A 19,501-nucleotide genomic window follows, 5' to 3' on the forward strand; every position below is an offset into this window, starting at 1 on the left:
TGTCACCAATGTTATATTCTACTAATAATTTTAACATTTATCATTATCCTTTTTTTAATTTACCCGTTAGATGCCCATGTAAGCATGATAAAATTTTAAATTTATTTATGACTTATAAATTGAATTTTTAAAGTTTGATAATAACCTTGTTTTAAAAGAGTATTTTCATTTAACAATGAGTAAATTACGTTTTAATTTGAAAAATAAAAACAAATTTTGAAAGAGAATTAGTTAAATCGATCTTATTAATTAAAATTTTTTTGATATAAAATATTCCATTAATTTGTAATTAAAAGATAAGAAAAACTACATCATTTAATATTGGCAATATAAGAAGAAAATAGTTGGTAAAAATATTAGGTAAAGGAACATCTTAATATTCCGCACAAGATAAGATTCAGGTGGGGTTTTCTTTTTTCTGAAAGAAGTGGAGGTATGATTTAGAGAAAATGTGCACACTCAAGAAATTAAACCCCCTTAAGAAGAAAATATTTGCTTTAGAGAAAATGTCTTACTAAACTAAGATATCATAATTTATTTTCTAATTTTGATATTTAATTATTAATCATTAGTTTTGATAAAAGTCTTGTGTATTTATTTTGATTACTTTGGTGACCCTATCTCTAAATTTTGGGTCAAAAAATTTTTTAACTCACGCGTTGGGTACCTAACCCACAATTATACAAACAAAAATTTTTTTTAGTTTAATTTTAAAGCCAAGAAACTTATAATTTTATTTTTAAAAACTTTTCATACATATATTTATATATTTATATATATTTATATTACTGCTTCTAGGTTAGAGTAATACTCTTATATTTATTTTGGAAAGTGCTTAACACATACCAAATGGATATTAAATAATTGTTTTTCTATTGGTAATTAGTATATTTTTGATATATATAATAAATTAAAATAAATTAAAAATAAAATAAAATGAATTCATATAACTATCAAAATGGCAACTCTAATCATATAAAAACCATGACGACCCTAAAAAAATATTATCAAACTCTAAATTTTTTATATAATAATTAAAAGACTATATTTCTGAATTATTTATACATTTCATGTTAGTATACTTTTAATTTAATTCAATTCTCTTTAAATAGGTTCAATTATAGATTCATGTATGAATGCATTAGCAATTAATATAGAGTCAATTTTTTCAATTATGTACACACTTAAATGGTTTTGTACACTTAAATAGGCAAAGTTAATAAATATTACATTCGAAATTAATTTTGAGTCATATGTCAGTATGTGAAATCAAATGTTATATTTCAAATTAGACATGCAAATTGATAGGAGTATATTATATGTTTAAAACATTCTTTAATGAAATTAGTCTTCTAATATAAATTTATTTACATTTTAAAATTTTCTTTCTAATATAAAAATGGCAAAAATACGTTGAATTTATTTCGATACATAGTATTTTCATGTTAGAAAAGCGAATGTGTTTGAAGTCTATTCAATGATCGAATATCTTGGAGGATGAGTGGCAAAAATAAGGCTATTTATGTACATAATTCCATCACTTACTTATTTGAGAGACCATTTTTTAAAAGATTGTCTTTTAGTATCTAATAAAAAAAGTTTTATCAAAAAATACCTAATAAATTTTTTTCTTTTCCAAACAGTACCAAGTAACGTTTTTCTTCAGTTGACCTTCAAATCTAACGGTTGACTAGTCAAAATCGAAAATTCTTCTTCCTCATATTCAATTTCTTTTTCAATTTAATTTCGATTTTGAATAAAAAGTATAAGAAGAAGATAGTGAGGAAATTAATTTGGAAATAAAATTGAAAATAAGGAAGAAGAATTTTTGATTTTTACCAGTCAACTGTTATATTTGACGGTCAATTGAAAGAAAACATTACTTGGTAATCTTTGGAAAAGAAAAAATTTTATTAGTTATTTTTTGACAAAAATTTTTTATTAGGTACTTTTTTGAATTTTTTTATTAGGTACTTATTGATAATTTTTCCAAAAATTAATGTCTATTTACCGTATTCTTAATGCCTATTTATATTATCCTTAATGTTTAATTACTGTGGTGTTAATGCCTACTTTTAATATTTTAAATGATTACTTACATTATTTTTAATCTCTACTTACAATATCTTAAAAAATATATAATGAGCTTTTTTAGTTTTTCTTTTTGTTTTTCATATAGCTTTGCTTATATATTTATTTGACTAATTTTATATTTATTGGTTTTGATTTAATTAAAATTATGGGTTTTTAATGTTTTCTTTTTCATTTTTGTATAATAAATATAGTTGTTCTATGAACTTATATGTGGTTCTTTTAGAGTTGTAATATATCAATACACAAGTTTTCATTGTATGGACTAAGAGGATCTTAAGTTGTGCGAACTTAGCTTTCCAAAATCATGTTTTGTCTCTTCCTTGTTAAATGTAGATTTATTTACAAAATTAACTTTTGCTATGAAAATATTCTCTTTATTTAGATTTTTTTATTGGTGAATTTGCATCAAAAATTTCTCTTAAAAAATTCTTTTTTAATTTTATATTAAGTTTTGATGTGTACAACCAGCATTATAGGTGTATAATTTCTAATCTATGTTGTTTATACTTTTTTTGTTTTTTTTTAATTATATTTCAAAGTGACATTTTTCACATAAAATTACAAATAAAATAAAGCGAAAAACATTTATCATGAGTAACCATAATATATATTTCACCAACACTTAAAATCTCATGCCGATTTCCATAACTTAGAATATTCAACTTCTTTAATTTTTGGTAAAAACATGGCTTAGTTTCCGCGTGGAAAATAGTATCAAGAAATATGAATATTAAAAATGGAAAGTTAAAGATTGATTATGAGACATTTTTATATAACTAGCTAATTTATTAATCACTTTAAGATATAAAAAGTGATTATTTTAAAATTGTAAGGATTACTTCAGTTATAAATAATTATTTTAAAACAGTAAATGTATATTGGGTCAACCCAACATTAATAATTTCATTATGAGTCAGTTTCATTTAAGAATTTGTATATATTTTCTCTGTTTCAAAATACTTGCAACATTTGATTTTTTACGCAGTTTAATAAAAATTTATAAAAATTTGACGTTAATAATCTTTACAATAAAACGAATCAAACAAAATCTCACTTAATTATATTTTAATTTATAAATTAATAATTAATTACAAATAAAAAGTGATGAATATATAGTGTCAGTATAAATCACTCCAATTCAAATATATACCCTTGCCGACCTATATGTGAAACGAATTAACTTGTTATTCTCAACTTAATTAAAACAATAATCAAAATTACAATCAATAATCTTCACTAAAACAAGCAATGACTCTGTCTACAATGTCCCCTTCATTTTCTCCAACGTTTTCTCGGTTGAATCCTTTTTGCTTCCAATTTTTTTGTCTGTTGCTGACAAGTTATTTTCTTTCCCCCACTTTCCCACTCCATTTTTCTTCTCCAATTTCCTTAAATTTCCACTCTTTACCTTTTTTCTCTTAAATTACAAAAATTTCTCGTAAAAACTTTCCATTCAATTTTCCTCTGTTTTTCTTCCCCTGTTTTTTTTCTTTTGTGTTGAATTGAGCTAATTACAGTCTTATTTTGATGTTTTTTTTGTTATGATGGGTGTTCATAATTTGTTCTTAAACAAAACCAAATTCTTTTATATCTTTAGAAAAATGTTTTTGATCATCAGGGTTTCATGGGTATTGTTCTTCACTTGTTTCTTTACTTTGTTTGGATTAACAAGGAAATGTCTTTTCAGGTAATAATTTCTGGGTTTTTTTATGGAAAATAATTATATATAATATATGCATGACGATTTTTACAAGTAATTTGAATTTTTTTTTCCTGCAGATTTAAGCAAAAAATAATAACCCAGAAAAAAAATTCCAATTTTAGAATGATTCAACCAAAGGAAGATCATCAGTATCAGAGTAAAAATGGAAATATTACTAAGGTGGATAATAGTTTTTATGGTGATGTTGATAAGAGTGAGGAGGAGGAAGAATCAGAGCCAAAACTCAGGTTTCGTTTTCCTTCTTATGAAGAATTTCTTCAAAATACTTGTATTTTACATGAAAATTCAGATGATAAATTATTTATTGTTGAAGAGTTTTCTAAACCAATATGTGAAGGTAACCCAAACGAGAACAAGGGTAGTTTCTTAGATGAATTTGTTCATGTTGAAAATGTTGTCTATGATTGTGAGATTGGGGAAAATTTAGGAGAAATTTTGGTTGAAAATGGGGAAGAACCAGTTTTAGATTTGATTGATTCAAGGAAATGTGAAAATGAGTTGTCTTTGAAAAGTCTAGGAAAGATTGAACGTGTCATGAAGAATAGTCCTAGTGATGATGATGATGAGTCTTTAGTGTCTGATTCTGACTCGGATTCGATTGATCCGAGTAGTGTATCGACCTTTAGGAGTTCGATTATCGATTCGTTTAGTGATGGATTGTTGTCTGATATTGATTTTGAAAGGGCATTTGAAATTGATACTTCCAAAGAATTTGGTGTCAATGAGGTGAGTTTAACTAAGGAAGCCTGGGAAAATGAAGATATAATAATGCAAAATTTGAGTAAAGATTATGATTGTGATGAGGAAGATGAGGATATAATAGATGAACTCAAGAACTTCGAGTCGAATTTGGATGGTGATGATTTGAGTAAAGGATATGAAGCCGATGAATGTGATGATGAAGACGAGGATATATTAAACGAACTCGATAATTTGGACAAAGAACAAGGAGAACAAAAGGAAAACGAAGAAAAAACAAGCTCGGGAGAGCAATTATCCTCAGATTCGGACGAGCAAAATGGGCTCGAAACACAATGGGAACATCAGGATTTAGTAGAACAATTAAAAATGGAGATTAGGAAGGTTCGAGCAATAGGGCTTCCTACTATTTTAGAAGAGTCCGAATCACCAAAAATCACGGATGATCTTAAACCGTGGAAGATTGTAGAGAAGTATCATCATGGGGGTACCCTAGATGAGCTACACAAGTTCTACAAAACCTACAAGGAGAGGATGAGGAAATTGGATATACTAAACTACCAAAAGATGTATGCAATTGGTATGATTGTTTATTACTCTTTAAATGGCATTTTCTTAAGGATTTGTACTTTCATTAACACAAGCATGTTTTTAATAATTTTTAAGTTTGTCCGTCTCGTGTCGTTCTTAATTATCCTAAGCTATGTTTCTTCATGTATGTGAAATCTTACGTTATCACACTAATGAGCATAACTCATGAGCTGCCTAAAAAATTGATTGAATGTGACACTCCACCTAGTTATATATTTTTACTTGATTTTGAAGTTTTTGTTGTCTATGCAAGTTGTAAAGTCCTACACAATGCCTTAGATAACGTTTCCAAAGCAGATGGATGATGTTGAGGCTCATATGCTTGTTTTGATGTTTATCACAGGGGTAGTTTTAGGCCCATTCTAGGTGTCCGACTGCCTAGGGCCCTAGGAAACAGGGCCGCATATGCTAACAAACTCCTTATAGTTCATCGGTCAAGTGTAGCTTGATGATGTGTCTTCCTATGATATTATTTGTTCGGGATCAAAACCTACCAACGTTAAATTTAAGCGAAATTTTAGTCCCTATTTTACCATAAGGGTTGACGGATGAGCCTCAATTTATTGAACACTAATAAGTAAACAGGGCCCCAACACTTTTTGCTCCGCCCCTGATTTACCAACTTATTATTGTTCGGTAATATTGAGCTTGTCGCTATTTGTTGGTTTGAAGCCCGGATAAAGGAGGATGAGTGATAGGCTTGTGACAACCGGCTCAGTTTAACCTAGTCCCCATGATTTATAGGCTCAGTTTAACCTAGTCCCCATGATTTATAGTAGACTCTAATCTTTTGGGATTAAGGCTTAGGCATTTTTGTTGTACCAACTTATTATTGTTCGTTTATCGTCTTATTCGCATCTGCTGGTTTTTTTTGTCAAAAGAGTGATGTGTACGGTGTTTTTTATATGCTGTATATATCATCAACCCATATTTGGAATGTTTGTTGCATTACTTGTGTTTTTGTAGAGTTGTTGGATTTGGACATGAGACCTACTGCAATTGAATTTAAACGGGCAATAGGAAAATCAATATGTTAGCTAGCTAAGTTTAGCAAGTGAATAAGTCATTAACAAAACTTTTTAAGCTTGCTTTTTCTTTTTTTTCTTATTGATTGATTAGGATCTCATCAACCCACTTTTAAACAGATTTCTATAATTATTGAAGGGTTTCTTGTACCATTGAATTTGATATAGTATTAACTATAAGAATGCAAAATATACAGGGTTTCTTCGTTTAAAAGATCCGCTTCAATCATTTACGAAGAACAAGATTTCAACCTCGTCATTGGCAACAATCGTTTCTCTGGATTGTTGGCCTTGTAAACCAAAACCGGTAACAGAAATCCACCAACCCATAATGAAAAAGTTTAGCAAAGACCTCGAGAGCGACTTGGAGATGGTTTATGTTGGGCAAATGTGTCTATCATGGGAGTTGCTTCGTTGGCAATATGGTAAAGCTGTAGAGTTATGGGGTACCGACACACATGAAATACATCGATACAATGACGTTGCTGATAAATTTCAGACATTCCAAGTTCTCTTGAATAGATTCTTGGAGGATGAGCTCTTTCGAGGCCCAAGGGTGTACAATTATGTTCGGAATCGTTGTGTTAATCGAAATCTTCTTCAAGTCCCTTTAATTCGAGGTGAGATTACTCTTCGTTTTTCATAATGGAACTTCGCTCGAACCACTTATTATATAAGACGCAAAAAACTATATCCTTTTGCAGATGATAGCTCAACGAGGGGTCGAAGGAAAGAAAAAATAGTCATAAGCACAAAAAACGCTATCATAAGCTCACGGCTAGTGGAGATCATAGAAGAATCAATTCGAATACTGTGGAAGTTCATTAAATCAGACAAAGATACAAATAATAACAACGCAACACTGTTAAAATGTCGAAGGGGCTCTAAAGCTGAACTCCAAAACCCAGCAGATACTACTCTCTTGGAAGAAGTTCGATCCACCCTACAAAAAGTTGTCCAACATCTTCTTTGTCTTTGTTATAAGAATAATTTGCAAATTATAGCCCTAAAGTTTAGGATTTTTGTGAATTATAGTTTTAATGTTTGTTTTTTGCGAATTACAGCCATCAAAGTATTAAAGTTTACATTTTTCAGGCCAAATCATAAAATTCCGACGGTTTTGGTGGTCGGAATTATGGGATTTGGTCTGAACGCTGTAGACTTTGATATTTGGGTCCCTATAATTTACAAAAGTAAACATTAAAGCTGTAAATCGCAACAATTCAGAATTTTAAAGTTGTAAATCGCAGATTATTCTTGTTATAACCATGAAAACTTGGAATAAGTGTGACACTGATCGATATCTTATGTCATTGTTCGTTTTGCAGAAGGAAAAGAAACTGAAAGAATTGGTACGGAGCGAAAATTGCATTTTGCGAAGAATACAAAAACATCAAGTAGAGGAATGGGATCATGCCTTATACTTCTTTTCTCAGGTGGATTTGAAATTAGTAAATAGGGTGTTGAACATGCCAAAGATAAGTACAGAACAATTAGTTTGGTGCAGAGATAAACTTAACAACATTCACTTGGTTGGTGGAAAATTGTATGCACAGCCTTCAGTTTTACTATTTCCTTGCTCATAGTAGTGATTCTGATTCATGTATAGCAGTAGATTTTCTTCAATTTTGGATATAAAAAGAATAAGGCAATAGAAAAAGAAATTAATAGGGATGCAAATATAAAAGAAATTGCATGTAAACTTAAATTCGTCATTGAAAATAGGAATTCTAAGGGAGCGCGTTTGCCCCACCAATTAGCGTTCAAAAAATTAAAGGAAGATGATGAAAATAATAAAGATTGATGTGAAGGAAATAGAAATGATAAGTCAATGGGAGAATAACTAGTCTCTTGAGAGATCATCTCTTTAAGAGACGTATCTCAAGCCTAACCTATTAAAGATTGATATATACTTACCGTATTCTTAATACCTACTTATATTATCCTTCATGCTTACTTATCGTATCCTTAATGTCTATTTTTAATATTTTAAATGTCTATTTATATCATTCTTAATGCCTACTTATAATATTTCAAAAAATATATAATAGATCGGCCCAATTAAAGATGGTCTTTCACAAGAATTTGTGATAGGAGAAAATGAGAGATTATAAGACAGCATAAGGACATTTCCATGTATGTTCCAGCTCTAAAAGAAAAATTTAGACCAATGATGAATTTTTCTTGAAAAATTAAAATGTGTAATTATTCAAAAATGACCGATTAGAAGTAAAGTTTAAAGGTAAAGTTTACTTATGCATTCAATTAGTGTAATCAATCAATTGCCACATTCTACATATCTTTTTCACCATTTTGAACAAAGAAGAAAATATTGTAAATGCTAAAAGTCTTGATCATTTTTTTTAAAAAGGAGTAAATATTTAGTTCATTATTAATTTTGATATTTAATATTTGTAGTTGCGCTTAATCATAATTTTATAAAAAGAAAAAAGAAGTATTTTTTTGTACAATTTTAGTGTTAAGAATTTTTTTAAAAACCTATTAATTTTTTAGGTGGATTCAAACACAATCCAAATCAAAACCTCTTCTATGGGCTTTTGGATAATGTCACTAAGGAGTAATTACTATTGATGTCAACAGCCTTCTGGGCCTTTTGATTCAAGCAACACTCTTTTGGAGGTGGTGTCTGGATTACAACTCCTATGACCTCTCCTAGTCATTGGTACCCCCGGATGATGGTTGATGCTCATGTGTGGGTATGGTTTGCTTGAGATTCTGCATGTAACATTATCTTAGCTAGGGTCCATGGAGTACGGGCAACGTGGTCTCCTGTTGTCTCTGAAATGGCGGCTGTTGTTTATGGTTTGGAAATAGCCATTCGAATGGGCTACTCTTTTATCCATTTGGTAACTGATAACTCAAGTGTTATACAAGGTATTTTTAATGAATCTAGTGGCTTCTCCCCTTTCTACCTTATGCTGGACAGTGTCCTCCATCTCCAAAAAGGTAAATGTAAAGTTAAATGATACTTTTAGTATTCTGCACAAGGCAGGGTTTCAGTGCACAATCAAGAAACCCCCCGTTGATACCTGCATTCAGTATGGATCGAATCCCAAACCATCTACTCAACTTGCGAATGCTCTATCCATTGAGCCATAAGTGTCCTCTCCACCATTCTTTTTTGCAAATGCACCCAATAATACAACGGTTCATATGGTTGCTCGTTGGAATTTTCATACTGTAGGTGAGAATATTTATATGTACCCCTTTCCTAAAATCTTGTAACTTTGGCCTATCTTGATTTTTAATCTTAATAGGTATTCTTAAAAAAAATCCAAATCAAAAACCTCCCGACTTGTGTTAGAAATAATAATTAGTCCTTTTATTTTTCCTTGTATGCTTAGTATATATATCCTCTTATTTTTTGTCTTGTTTTGTAATAATCAGTTTTGAAGTATTTTGAAATAAGTTTTTCTTTTTGAGTTCTTTCTCCTCCTCCTCCTTCTTCTTTTCTTTCTTTCTCTGATTTCTCTGGAAATTTCATCAATCAAAATCAACATGGTATCAGATGTTAAGGTTCAAAATTGAATACCTAGATCATCTTTCCATTCATTCATCTCGTCTCTGCTTGTTTCAATTTACTTCATTGATTTAGGTATTTCTTCTTTCTTTTTCTTGATTTTTCGCTTTATCTAATCAAGTTTCTGGTCTTCTCTTTGTTTCTTCTATGATATAATCGATTCAATCGGTCTTCCGCCATGACAAATCAAGTTTCTAGTTTAAGTTTTCAGATGTGAAGGTTCTCATTGTTTCAAATTGTTTCGATTATCTCAATTGTTTCTGTTCATCAATTGCTTGTTTCGATTGTTCTTCCTCACTCTATCTTCTGGTTTCTCATTGATTGATTGTTCTTCCGCCATGATATAATTGATTGTTTCGATTGTTTCTCATTGTTTCGATTGAAAATTGATTGTTTCGATTATCTTCTGGTTCAAATTGCTTCTGGTTTATCTTCTGGTTTGGTTTGTTCATTTGTTCGTTCGATTGGTTCAATTGCTTTGGTTCGTTTTTCAATTGGTTTGTTCGTTTGCAATGACAAATCAAGATTCTAGTTTAAGCTTTCTTGATCCTTCCGATCCCCTATTTCTTCATCCTGCTGATCATCCTGGTTTATTATTGGTATCAAAACCTTTTGATGGTTCGAATTTTGGCTCATGGAAGAAATCCATGTCGATCGCCTTCTCCGCAAAGAACAAATTGCTATTCCTCAGTCCAAATTCCCAGCCTAATCCCACTGATCTAAAGTATCATCAATGGAAAAGATACAATGATATGGTTACTTCCTGGATTTTGAATGTATTATCTCACGACATAGCTGAAAGTGTTCTTTATTCAGATTCAGCCCATCAGATCTGGAAAGAACTTGAAGATCGTTATGGTCAAGCAAGTGGTGCCAAGCTCTTTCAATTGGAGAAAGAAATTCGATTATCAGGACAAGGTACGAATGACATTGCTGGTTATTTTACAAAATTGAAGAAAAATTGGGATGAATTGAACACATTGTCCTCTTTGCCTATTTGTTCTTGCGGTTCTGCACAAGCCATGCAAAAATTCAATGAAGATCAACGCCTTGTTCAATTTCTTATGGGACTCAATAGTGATTACAACCACATTAGGGGGAATATTCTAATGATGAAACCTCTGCCTTCTGTAAGTCAGGCGTATGCCTTATTATCTCAAGAAGAGAAGCAAAGAGAAGTTCATGCAGCATCAGAATTCATTAATGAATCAGCATCAATGTACGCATCAAACCACAATCAAGGTCATCAACCAAGAATTCAATATGAGCAAAATCAAAAACAAAAATCTGATGGAAAAAGGATCGTGTGTAGTCACTGTAGAAAGCCAGGGCACCTTGCAAGCAAATGCTACAGACTTGTAGGTTTCCCTAAAGACTTCAAGTTCACTAAAACTAAAAGATTTGCTGGTAATACAATGTGTAAGCAAGATGATGATTCTTTTCAGTCTGGAGAACATTTCCTGCACAACACCACACAAGATTGGAATTCTTGCAAAAGTAACAATAGAAATCAGAATGATCTTCAAACTCAGAATTATGGTAATAGTCATCAAAACATATCTCAAGCTCAATTCAATCAACTCATGACCATGATGAATAACTTACAAACCAATAATAAACCCACTGACCATTCTGAAGGATCTTCTTGTCAGGCTTTTACAGCTTCCAATTGTTCAGGTATAAAGGCTTGTTTTTCCTCATGTTTCTTCTGGTAATTGTGTTGGTTGTAATTGTTGGTCAGCTGCTGATTGTACCTGGATCATTGACACTGGTGCCAGTGATCATATGTGTCACAATGAAAATCTTTTTATTCAAACACAAGTCCTTCCTAAAGCACATCATGTCACTCTGCCAAATGGTCAAGTTGTTAATGTACACAAAGTTGGTTCTGTGCACATTCATTCTAATATCACCTTGCATAATGTGCTTTATATTCCTCAATTTAAGTACAACCTGCTTTCAGTAGGTAAATTATGCAAAGAATCCTCTTCTTACGCTTTATTCACTAATTCCAAGTGTTATTTTCAGGGCCCTTCAATGAAGAGGCCTCTACAACTTGGTGATATTCATTCAGGGCTATATTTGCTACAACATTCTCCTGCTTCTCAAGCTCAAACACATTACAAATCTTCTACCTCTGATACACATAAGTGTCACAAAGACCATGTTCAGACAAACACAGCTTGTACTCTAGTTGATTTTTCTCATACAAATAAATGTACTCCTAACATTTCTCAATTGACTAATGTACATGAATCTAGTGATAATTTCTCTGTTCCTTCTTTTGTAAATAAAACTTTGTGTAATTCTTTGAGAAATAATGAAAATGGTCATATTTGGCACCAAAGATTGGGTCATTTACCTTTATATAAACTCAAAAATTTTCCTTTCTTTCCCAATAATTCTATTGATATCATCAATAGCTGTGATATTTGTCCAAAGGCCAGGCAACACAGGCTCTCTTTCCCTATCAGTCAAACTCAGTCTTCCAATTTATTTGATCTTATTCATGTTGATATTTGGGGACCTTATCACACACCCACTCATGGAGGTTATCATTATTTTCTCACCATAGTTGAAGATCTCAGCAGAGCCACTTGGACTCATCTTCTTAAAACCAAGAGCAATGCTTTCCCTCTACTTCAAACCTTTACTGAAATGATCTTCACACAATTCAATATGAAAATCAAAGTCTTCAGGACTGATAATGCTCTAGAACTAGGATCCAGTAGAGAAGCAACATTTTTTTTTCAATCCAAGGGCATCATTCATCAGACTAGTGTCAGAGAGACTCCTCAACAAAATGGAGTAGTTGAGAGAAAGCATCGCCATCTCCTGGAAACAGCTAGAGCTCTTTTTCTTCAATCTAAATTACCTATCATTTTTTGGGGGGATTGTATTCTTACTGCCACATACCTCATCAACAGATTTCCTATGAAAGTTCTTCATGACAAATCACCTTTTGAAATTTTATTTGGTCACTCTCCATCTTATTCCCACCTGAGGTCTTTTGGTTGTCTGTGTTATGCCTCCACTCTAAAACAGGGACGTGATAAATTTCAACCTAGAGCTTCACCTTGTATTTTTTTAGGTTATCCTCTAGGCAAGAAAGCTTATAAACTTTATAATCTTGATAATCACAAAATTCAAATGTCTAGAGATGTTGTCTTTCAAGAAACAATTTTTCCATCCTTAAAACACACAAATACTTTTCTTCCCTTATCTACTCAAACACCATTTGATTTTAGTTATTTTTCTTCTCCATCAAGTCAGTCCATTACTCCCACCAATAACTCTTCTTCCTCACCTCTTGCTCATTCCCCTGCTCCTATTATCAGAAGGTCCAGTAGAACTACTCAACAACCTGCATACTTAAATGATTATGTTTGCAATAATGTGGTCTTGACTTCCTCTCCTTCTGACATTGCTTGTATTCAAGATTGTCCTCACACATTAACTTCACTATTTTCTATTCCAAATCATATTTGTTGTTTCACTATTTCATCTTCCAATCAGCAGTTGATTCATTCTACTAATAATAACATACAAGAACCAACAAGTTATGAAGAGGCTGCTACTATACCTGCTTGGCAAGAGGCTATGCAACAAGAGTTATCTGCCCTTGAAGCCAATAACACATGGGAAGAAGTTATATTACCAAAAGGAAAAAGGCCAATTTCCAGTAAATGGGTTTACAAAATCAAGAGACATGCAAATGGTACTGTGGAAAGATACAAAGGTAGATTGGTTATCAAAGGGTGCACTCAAAAAGCTGGAATTGATTTCAATGAAACATTCTCTCCAGTAGTAAAGATGACAACCATAAGGAGCCTCATTGCCACAGCAGTCAAGATGCATTGGCCTATGCAACAGTTAGACGTTAACAATGTCTTTCTACATGGGGACTTGAATGAAGATATATACATGAAACCTCCACCTGGTTTTATTCTTTCTAATCCAAGTAAAGTTTTGAAATTAAAGAAATCTTTGTATGGACTTAAACAAGCGTCTAGACAATGGCATGCTAAACTATCTTCAGCTCTAAAATCAAGAGGCTACATCCAGTCCAAGAATGATTATTCCCTCTTCTACAAAACTATGGGCAAAAGTACTATATTTGTAGCAGTCTATGTGGATGACATTTTGCTTACCGGAAATCATCCAGAAGAGATGGAAGCTTTAAAAACTTTTATGCATTCCCAATTTAAGATCAAGGATTTGGGTTCTTTACATTATTTCCTTGGTATAGAATTTTTACAAGGATCTCATGGTATAATCATGACACAGAGGAAGTTTGCAGAAGATTTATTAAAAGAATTTGAGCATCTGAAAGTCACACCTGCAAATTGCCCTTTGGAAAGCAATCTGAAATTAAGATCTGATTCTGGTACTCCTATCCCAGTTCCCAGTCTCTATAGGAAATTGGTTGGCAAGTTAAACTACTTAACTAATACAAGGCCTGATCTTGCTTATGCTGTTCAATACTTAAGTCAATTCATGCAAGATCCAAGGGAACCTCATTGGCAAGCAGCCCTGCATACTTTAAGATACCTAAGCAGAGATTACACTAAAGGTATTTATCTTAATGCTTCTCCAGATTTAACCCTTCAAGCCTATTGTGATTCAGATTGGGCTTCATGTTCCAACACTAGGAAATCTGTTAGTGGTTATTTCATTGTTTTAGGTGGTAGTCCTATTTCATGGAAGAGTAAAAAGCAAGCTACGGTTTCCTTAAGTTCAGCAGAAGCTGAGTATAGATCCATGCGCAGGGTGACAGCAGAGCTTGCTTGGCTTACAAGATTATTACATGAATTCACATTACCCACTGTTATTCCTGTTCCCCTCAAATGTGATAGCCAGGCTGCCATCTATATTGCCAAAAATCCGGTCTTTCACGAGCGCACTAAACACATTGATCTTGATTGTCACTTTGTACGAGAAAAATTGCAGGATGGTCTCATTACTTTGCAACATGTGCCCACTCAACACCAATTAGCAGACGTTTTTACAAAGGGTCTTCAAGGACCTGCTCATCACAATATGATTTCCAAGTTGGGGATGTTATCACCCTCCAACTTGCGGGGGGGTGTTAGAAATAATAATTAGTCCTTTTATTTTTCCTTGTATGCTTAGTATATATATCCTCTTATTTTTTGTCTTGTTTTGTAATAATCAGTTTTGAAGTATTTTGAAATAAGTTTTTCTTTTTGAGTTCTTTCTCCTCCTCCTCCTTCTTCTTTTCTTTCTTTCTCTGATTTCTCTGGAAATTTCATCAATCAAAATCAACAACTTGAAAATAACTTGACCGAGAAATACTAAACAAAAACTTTTATGTGGCCACTTCACGCCTTTGACCAAAAACTTTTATACTTGCTGAATTCAAGCCTTAAAACACTTAAAAAACTAAATCTAACACTTAAAACCCCTACTCCAAGTCTCAACCTTCCTTCTCTAGAAGCTTAATTTAATTTTTAAGCTATTGACTTCAATCGTTAAAACACTCATTCCACAACTTAAAATGCCAATTCTAACTCTTAAAACATCTACTCCAACCCTTAATTTATATATTTTACTTACTTACTCTAACTGAAAAATATATATTTTTTTAAGACTTATAATGTCTATTTTAATGGTTTAAATTTTATCAAATTCAAAATTTTAAATGACTATAGCAAGATTCAAAATGTCCAATTCAATCTTTGAAAAATAAGAACTTCCTCGCACGGATGCGCGCGTTTTCACAAGAGATTTGCTCGAAATACTATCCTCAAAATCCGTTTTAAGGTCTCTTTTTGTAGCCCATCTAACATGATTGAGATGAAAAATCTAAGCCGTTGGATTTAGGGCTTTAAAATTCCTGTACTTAATCTTTTGTTCTCCTCCTGGAATACTTCTGTTGTCCGCAGTTTGATTTAGGGTTCTAATTGAGGAAAAGACAAGATGGCGCAACGTCTTACCTACAGAAAACGGCACAGTTACGCCACCAAATCCAACCAACACCGCATCGTCAAAACTCCCGGTATCGTTTTCTTTTAGGGTGTGTTTGGATGGAAGGAAATGAAGGAATAGGAAGGAAAGAGATTTAGAAGGAGGAAGAATTCCTTATTTAGATTGTAAAAATGGGAGGAAAGGAATTTTAAGGGAAAAGAATTGAAAGGATTTGATTGATATTTTTTATTAAGTTTCCAATCTCTACAAAATTGAAAAGATTTAAAAAGAAAACTCTCACCACCTTTCTTTCCCTTCCACTTCCTCTTATACAAACAAGAGCTATTTTCCTTCTATTTCTCTTCCCTTTCTTTCCCTTTCTTTTCTTTCTAAAAGTGTTATCTAAACATAGTGTTATTTAGTTACTCCTTCATTTTCTATTATTCTTGATTTTTGTTTTGATTTGACATTAATTTCGATCAACTGAATGCTTTCATGAGTAATTAGGTGACGTTTATTGATAATGCAGGTGGGAAATTGGTGTATCAGAGCACTAAGAAGAGAGCTAGTGGTCCTAAATGCCCTGTTACTGGAAAGAGAATTCAAGGGGTATGCTCTTTTTTCTTATCTTTTCTTTTCTTTTTTTCTTTTTTATTTTTGTAATTACTGGGACAATGATTTGGAAATGTGAATGTGATTTGGACATTTTTAAGTAGATTAGAATTAGATATTATCAATAAAATATAAACTTCATTAGCAACAATCTTGATTTGTTTTGGTTTCTGAAGCCAACTTCATGTTGTCTGGTTTAAGCTCTTGATGATTCCATGATATACCCCTCATTTATCTAATTTTTGTAAAGGTAGCTAGCGTTAGTTTGAATTAAATGTGGCAACTCGGTTTTGCATAACAAAGCACTCGGTGAACCATTTTACTTGAGCTTTTCCTGAATGATCAGCAATATAAAAATATTCCCTTTTTCCTTTTCTTTGAAATTTATAGTTGTACGTGTGTTATGATGGTAGGAAATTTGATGCCATTGTTTTGATGTATGAAGTTGAGCATTTAAGGTAGCCACTATATGTATGCTGCCAATCTCCTATGCTTCAGATTTTGTGGTAGTACAGGTCTTTTCATCTTCTTCACTTCTAAATGAAAATTAGCTGACTATTAGATAGTGTGTTTTGCTTAAGGTTTGACTTACATGATAAGTGGCGTTTATGCACTTACTGGAATTCTAGTATTGTCTTGTGTTTTATGCTAGCTACATGGGCATTCTTCAGTACCATGCTATATTTTTTGACTCTTATAAAGAAGATAAACTATCTTCCCCCACTACCTTTGGGAAATTGTGATATGAACTCATCCAAATTGTAAAAGAATACCTTTAGTTAGGTAAACTGGTTTATCATTGGGGCTTACATACAAGTGACCATCATGGACATGCTTTGTAACGGAATTGTGCGACTTTTTTAATTGCATGCTCAAGTATACCTGCATAAGAATAGAAGATTTAGAATTACATGCTAAGATGGTAGAAAATAGAATGAAACGGAGCAGTAGAATCCATGTGGACGATCACTGAACTAATCTATTAGTTGATTTGGTAGATCCCATTCTTTTAGGATTAGGTTTTGGCATTGTTTGTATCTTTTTTTCTTTTTCCCCTTCTCTTTTAATAGCTTTGCTATTTAGTCATACACAATCAGTTGTAAATTCAGACCAAAAGTCCTCCATTTTCCCCTCCTCCACACCTTTTTCAAATAAAAGGTGCGGGTGTTTGATGAAAAATTATTGAGAAGTCAAGCAAGGTTTGGATGTTAACATGGAACTAAGTACTGATTACTTGAAAAGAGGATAATACCATAATAGTCTTGTATCTATGTATTTAACCCTACGTAATTTGGTGTGAGTATTTTGTCCATGCGTCTTTCGGTCGTTCTTCTGCCTCTTATGTAGATGGCCTCCTTTGGATGTCTTCACTATCATTCTCAACCCTTCACCACTTTTCTAGTTGATGAAAATGCAGCTCCCTTAACTCTAAACTATGGGTTTTTCATTGATACTACAATTGATTTCAATGTTTAGCTGTTGATGCACATCAATATTTTCTGGTACAATACTACACTGGATATCTTTGTAATTTTGTAACCCTCTGTATGGATGTTGTTAATGGTGGAAGTAGTAATATAATTATAATGTAATTTAGCTAGGTAAATTACTTGACAATGTTTATTGTCATTCTTGTCCTATGCAAATAATTTTTTATTCAAAATTTCATTTCCTTTAATTACCACTTGGGAAGGTGTTAATGAAAAAAATATTAAGAAACATGTTTGAGGATGGGAGCTCTATTATTATGGGAATGACAACAAATTTTATTAAACTTAATACTAAAACTCATTTCCATACCACCCTTTAATACAACTAACCGATGGGGCTTAAAAGTTTTAAATTGGGCATATTCTTCATGTTTATAAAATAACAGAAACAAATGAGGCAAAGCAAGTTGTTGACTGAAGTTGATTTCTCATTGATGAAACGAACAGATGACGAGTCCGATTTCACTTTTGAAATCTTGACGACAAAAAGAGGCATTTGTCTGAGAGGATTCACAACGTGCTTTGATCCCCTTCTTCTTGGATAATTTGCTTATAAGTTTTCTTAATCAGATACAAGCTTTACTTGGGTTTGCAATTCAATATTTTATGAAACTATTGATTTTTTTTGAATTAGTTTTTAGATTGATGTGTAATTGGCATATAAAAAATGCTTGGTACTAGAAATTGTTATTGTGGAAAATAGGAAGAAGCTAGCGATCCTGTTTCCATGGTGCAGAAACACGGAACTGAATCAACAAGCTAATTAGGATACTTGGAAAACATTTGGAAAACACCGGGTGTGATTTGTTTAGATCATTTGTTTTTGTTTTTTTTAGAAATGAGATGTGTTCTTAATCAAGGCTCTTGCTCTTGTGCTTGCTTGTGATATTTTCCTGCCTTGCATTTGAAATTTGATGTTAGTCTGCTTTTCCTTTTGTTACTTTCTTTTTGGTATGGTTCTTATGTGATGCTTCTTTTCAGATACCACACCTAAGGCCTACCGAGTACAAAAGGTCTAGACTGCCTAGAAATCGTAGGACTGTCAACCGACCATATGGCAGTGTGTTGTCAGGATCTGCTGTCCGAGAGAGGTATGTTCACTAGGACTTTCTTGGTAGGTTCTTTTTGCCGAGACTTTCCTAGGACTTTGAATGATGGAGCTCTGCTTGATTTCTTGCAGGATTGTTCGTGCCTTCTTGGTGGAGGAACAGAAAATTGTGAAGAAGGTCTTAAAGATCCAGAAGACAAAGGAAAAGCAAGCTGGAAAAATCTAGGATGAACAGTAAATACTGCAAGTTAACAATGTCTTGCTTTGAAATGTAGGGTCCTGTTCTTCTCGATTCAGTTTTGCTTAGTGTTGATGATAATAGATGATGATGACAATATTTAACTGAATTAAATTGTGAATTCTTTGGTTTTGTCTACTGCTGTTTTGCTTCATAACATTTTTATCTATGAAATAGTACTATATTCTATTAGTCAAATGCCATTAAGTAGCTCCATCCAAAGTGGAGTTTGAAGATCGGATGTGTGCAATCTTATCTTTGTCAATAATGATAAAAAGGTTTTTAATTGACCCTTAGTAGTAAATATCATATGTAATCTCGTGCATATAATGTGTCAATTAACCCAAAACTTTTAAAGTTTTTTGCTCATTAATTTAAGGGATGAGCTTTTATGAATACTTTCTCTGATTGAAGTTAGTTATATTTTTTGGTTTTCATACTATTCAATATGTTCTTTTGTTCCTTAATAGTTAATATTTTTTTAGTACATAATTATAACCTATAAACACTTA

At 32.3% G+C, this 19,501-nt stretch overlaps 2 protein-coding genes and 1 non-coding gene across 3 annotated transcripts; all 3 read left to right on the top strand.

The window, feature by feature from the left end:
- Positions 1 to 3,264: 3,264 nt before the first annotated feature.
- Positions 3,265 to 8,067, top strand: LOC130801435 (uncharacterized). Its single transcript, XM_057665292.1, has 5 exons — positions 3,265 to 3,781; positions 3,874 to 5,096; positions 6,330 to 6,752; positions 6,837 to 7,084; positions 7,461 to 8,067. The coding sequence occupies exons 1-5, from the start codon at positions 3,636 to 3,638 to the stop codon at positions 7,716 to 7,718; spliced, it is 2,298 nt and encodes a 765-aa protein (XP_057521275.1). The 5' UTR covers positions 3,265 to 3,635; the 3' UTR covers positions 7,719 to 8,067.
- A 7,362-nt stretch (positions 8,068 to 15,429) lies between these two features.
- Positions 15,430 to 19,187, top strand: LOC130801622 (60S ribosomal protein L34-like). The gene is made up of 4 exons (XM_057665498.1): positions 15,430 to 15,692; positions 16,131 to 16,210; positions 18,685 to 18,794; positions 18,884 to 19,187. Exons 1-4 carry the CDS (start codon positions 15,614 to 15,616, stop codon positions 18,975 to 18,977), a joined length of 363 nt encoding a protein of 120 aa, XP_057521481.1. The 5' UTR covers positions 15,430 to 15,613; the 3' UTR covers positions 18,978 to 19,187.
- Positions 18,130 to 18,212, top strand: LOC130802011 (small nucleolar RNA SNOR75). Its single transcript, XR_009039730.1, has one exon. It is a non-coding gene; the product is annotated as a small nucleolar RNA SNOR75 (small nucleolar RNA).
- Positions 19,188 to 19,501: the final 314 nt, after the last annotated feature.

This window comes from Amaranthus tricolor, chromosome 15 (assembly GCF_026212465.1).
Source record: "Amaranthus tricolor cultivar Red isolate AtriRed21 chromosome 15, ASM2621246v1, whole genome shotgun sequence".
Classification (NCBI taxonomy): Eukaryota; Viridiplantae; Streptophyta; class Magnoliopsida; order Caryophyllales; family Amaranthaceae; genus Amaranthus; species Amaranthus tricolor.

Bases quoted from the DNA above. Each gene is read 5' to 3' on its own strand.
- LOC130801622 (XM_057665498.1), top strand. From the start codon at position 15,614: ATGGCGCAACGTCTTACCTACAGAAAACGGCACAGTTACGCCACCAAA. The intron at 15,693-16,130 runs GTATCGTTTTCT...TTGATAATGCAG, and splicing joins CCGCATCGTCAAAACTCCCG to GTGGGAAATTGGTGTATCAG. The intron at 16,211-18,684 runs GTATGCTCTTTT...GCTTCTTTTCAG, and splicing joins CTGGAAAGAGAATTCAAGGG to ATACCACACCTAAGGCCTAC.
- LOC130801435 (XM_057665292.1), top strand. From the start codon at position 3,636: ATGATGGGTGTTCATAATTTGTTCTTAAACAAAACCAAATTCTTTTAT. The intron at 3,782-3,873 runs GTAATAATTTCT...TTTTTCCTGCAG, and splicing joins ACAAGGAAATGTCTTTTCAG to ATTTAAGCAAAAAATAATAA. The intron at 6,753-6,836 runs GTGAGATTACTC...ATCCTTTTGCAG, and splicing joins TCAAGTCCCTTTAATTCGAG to ATGATAGCTCAACGAGGGGT.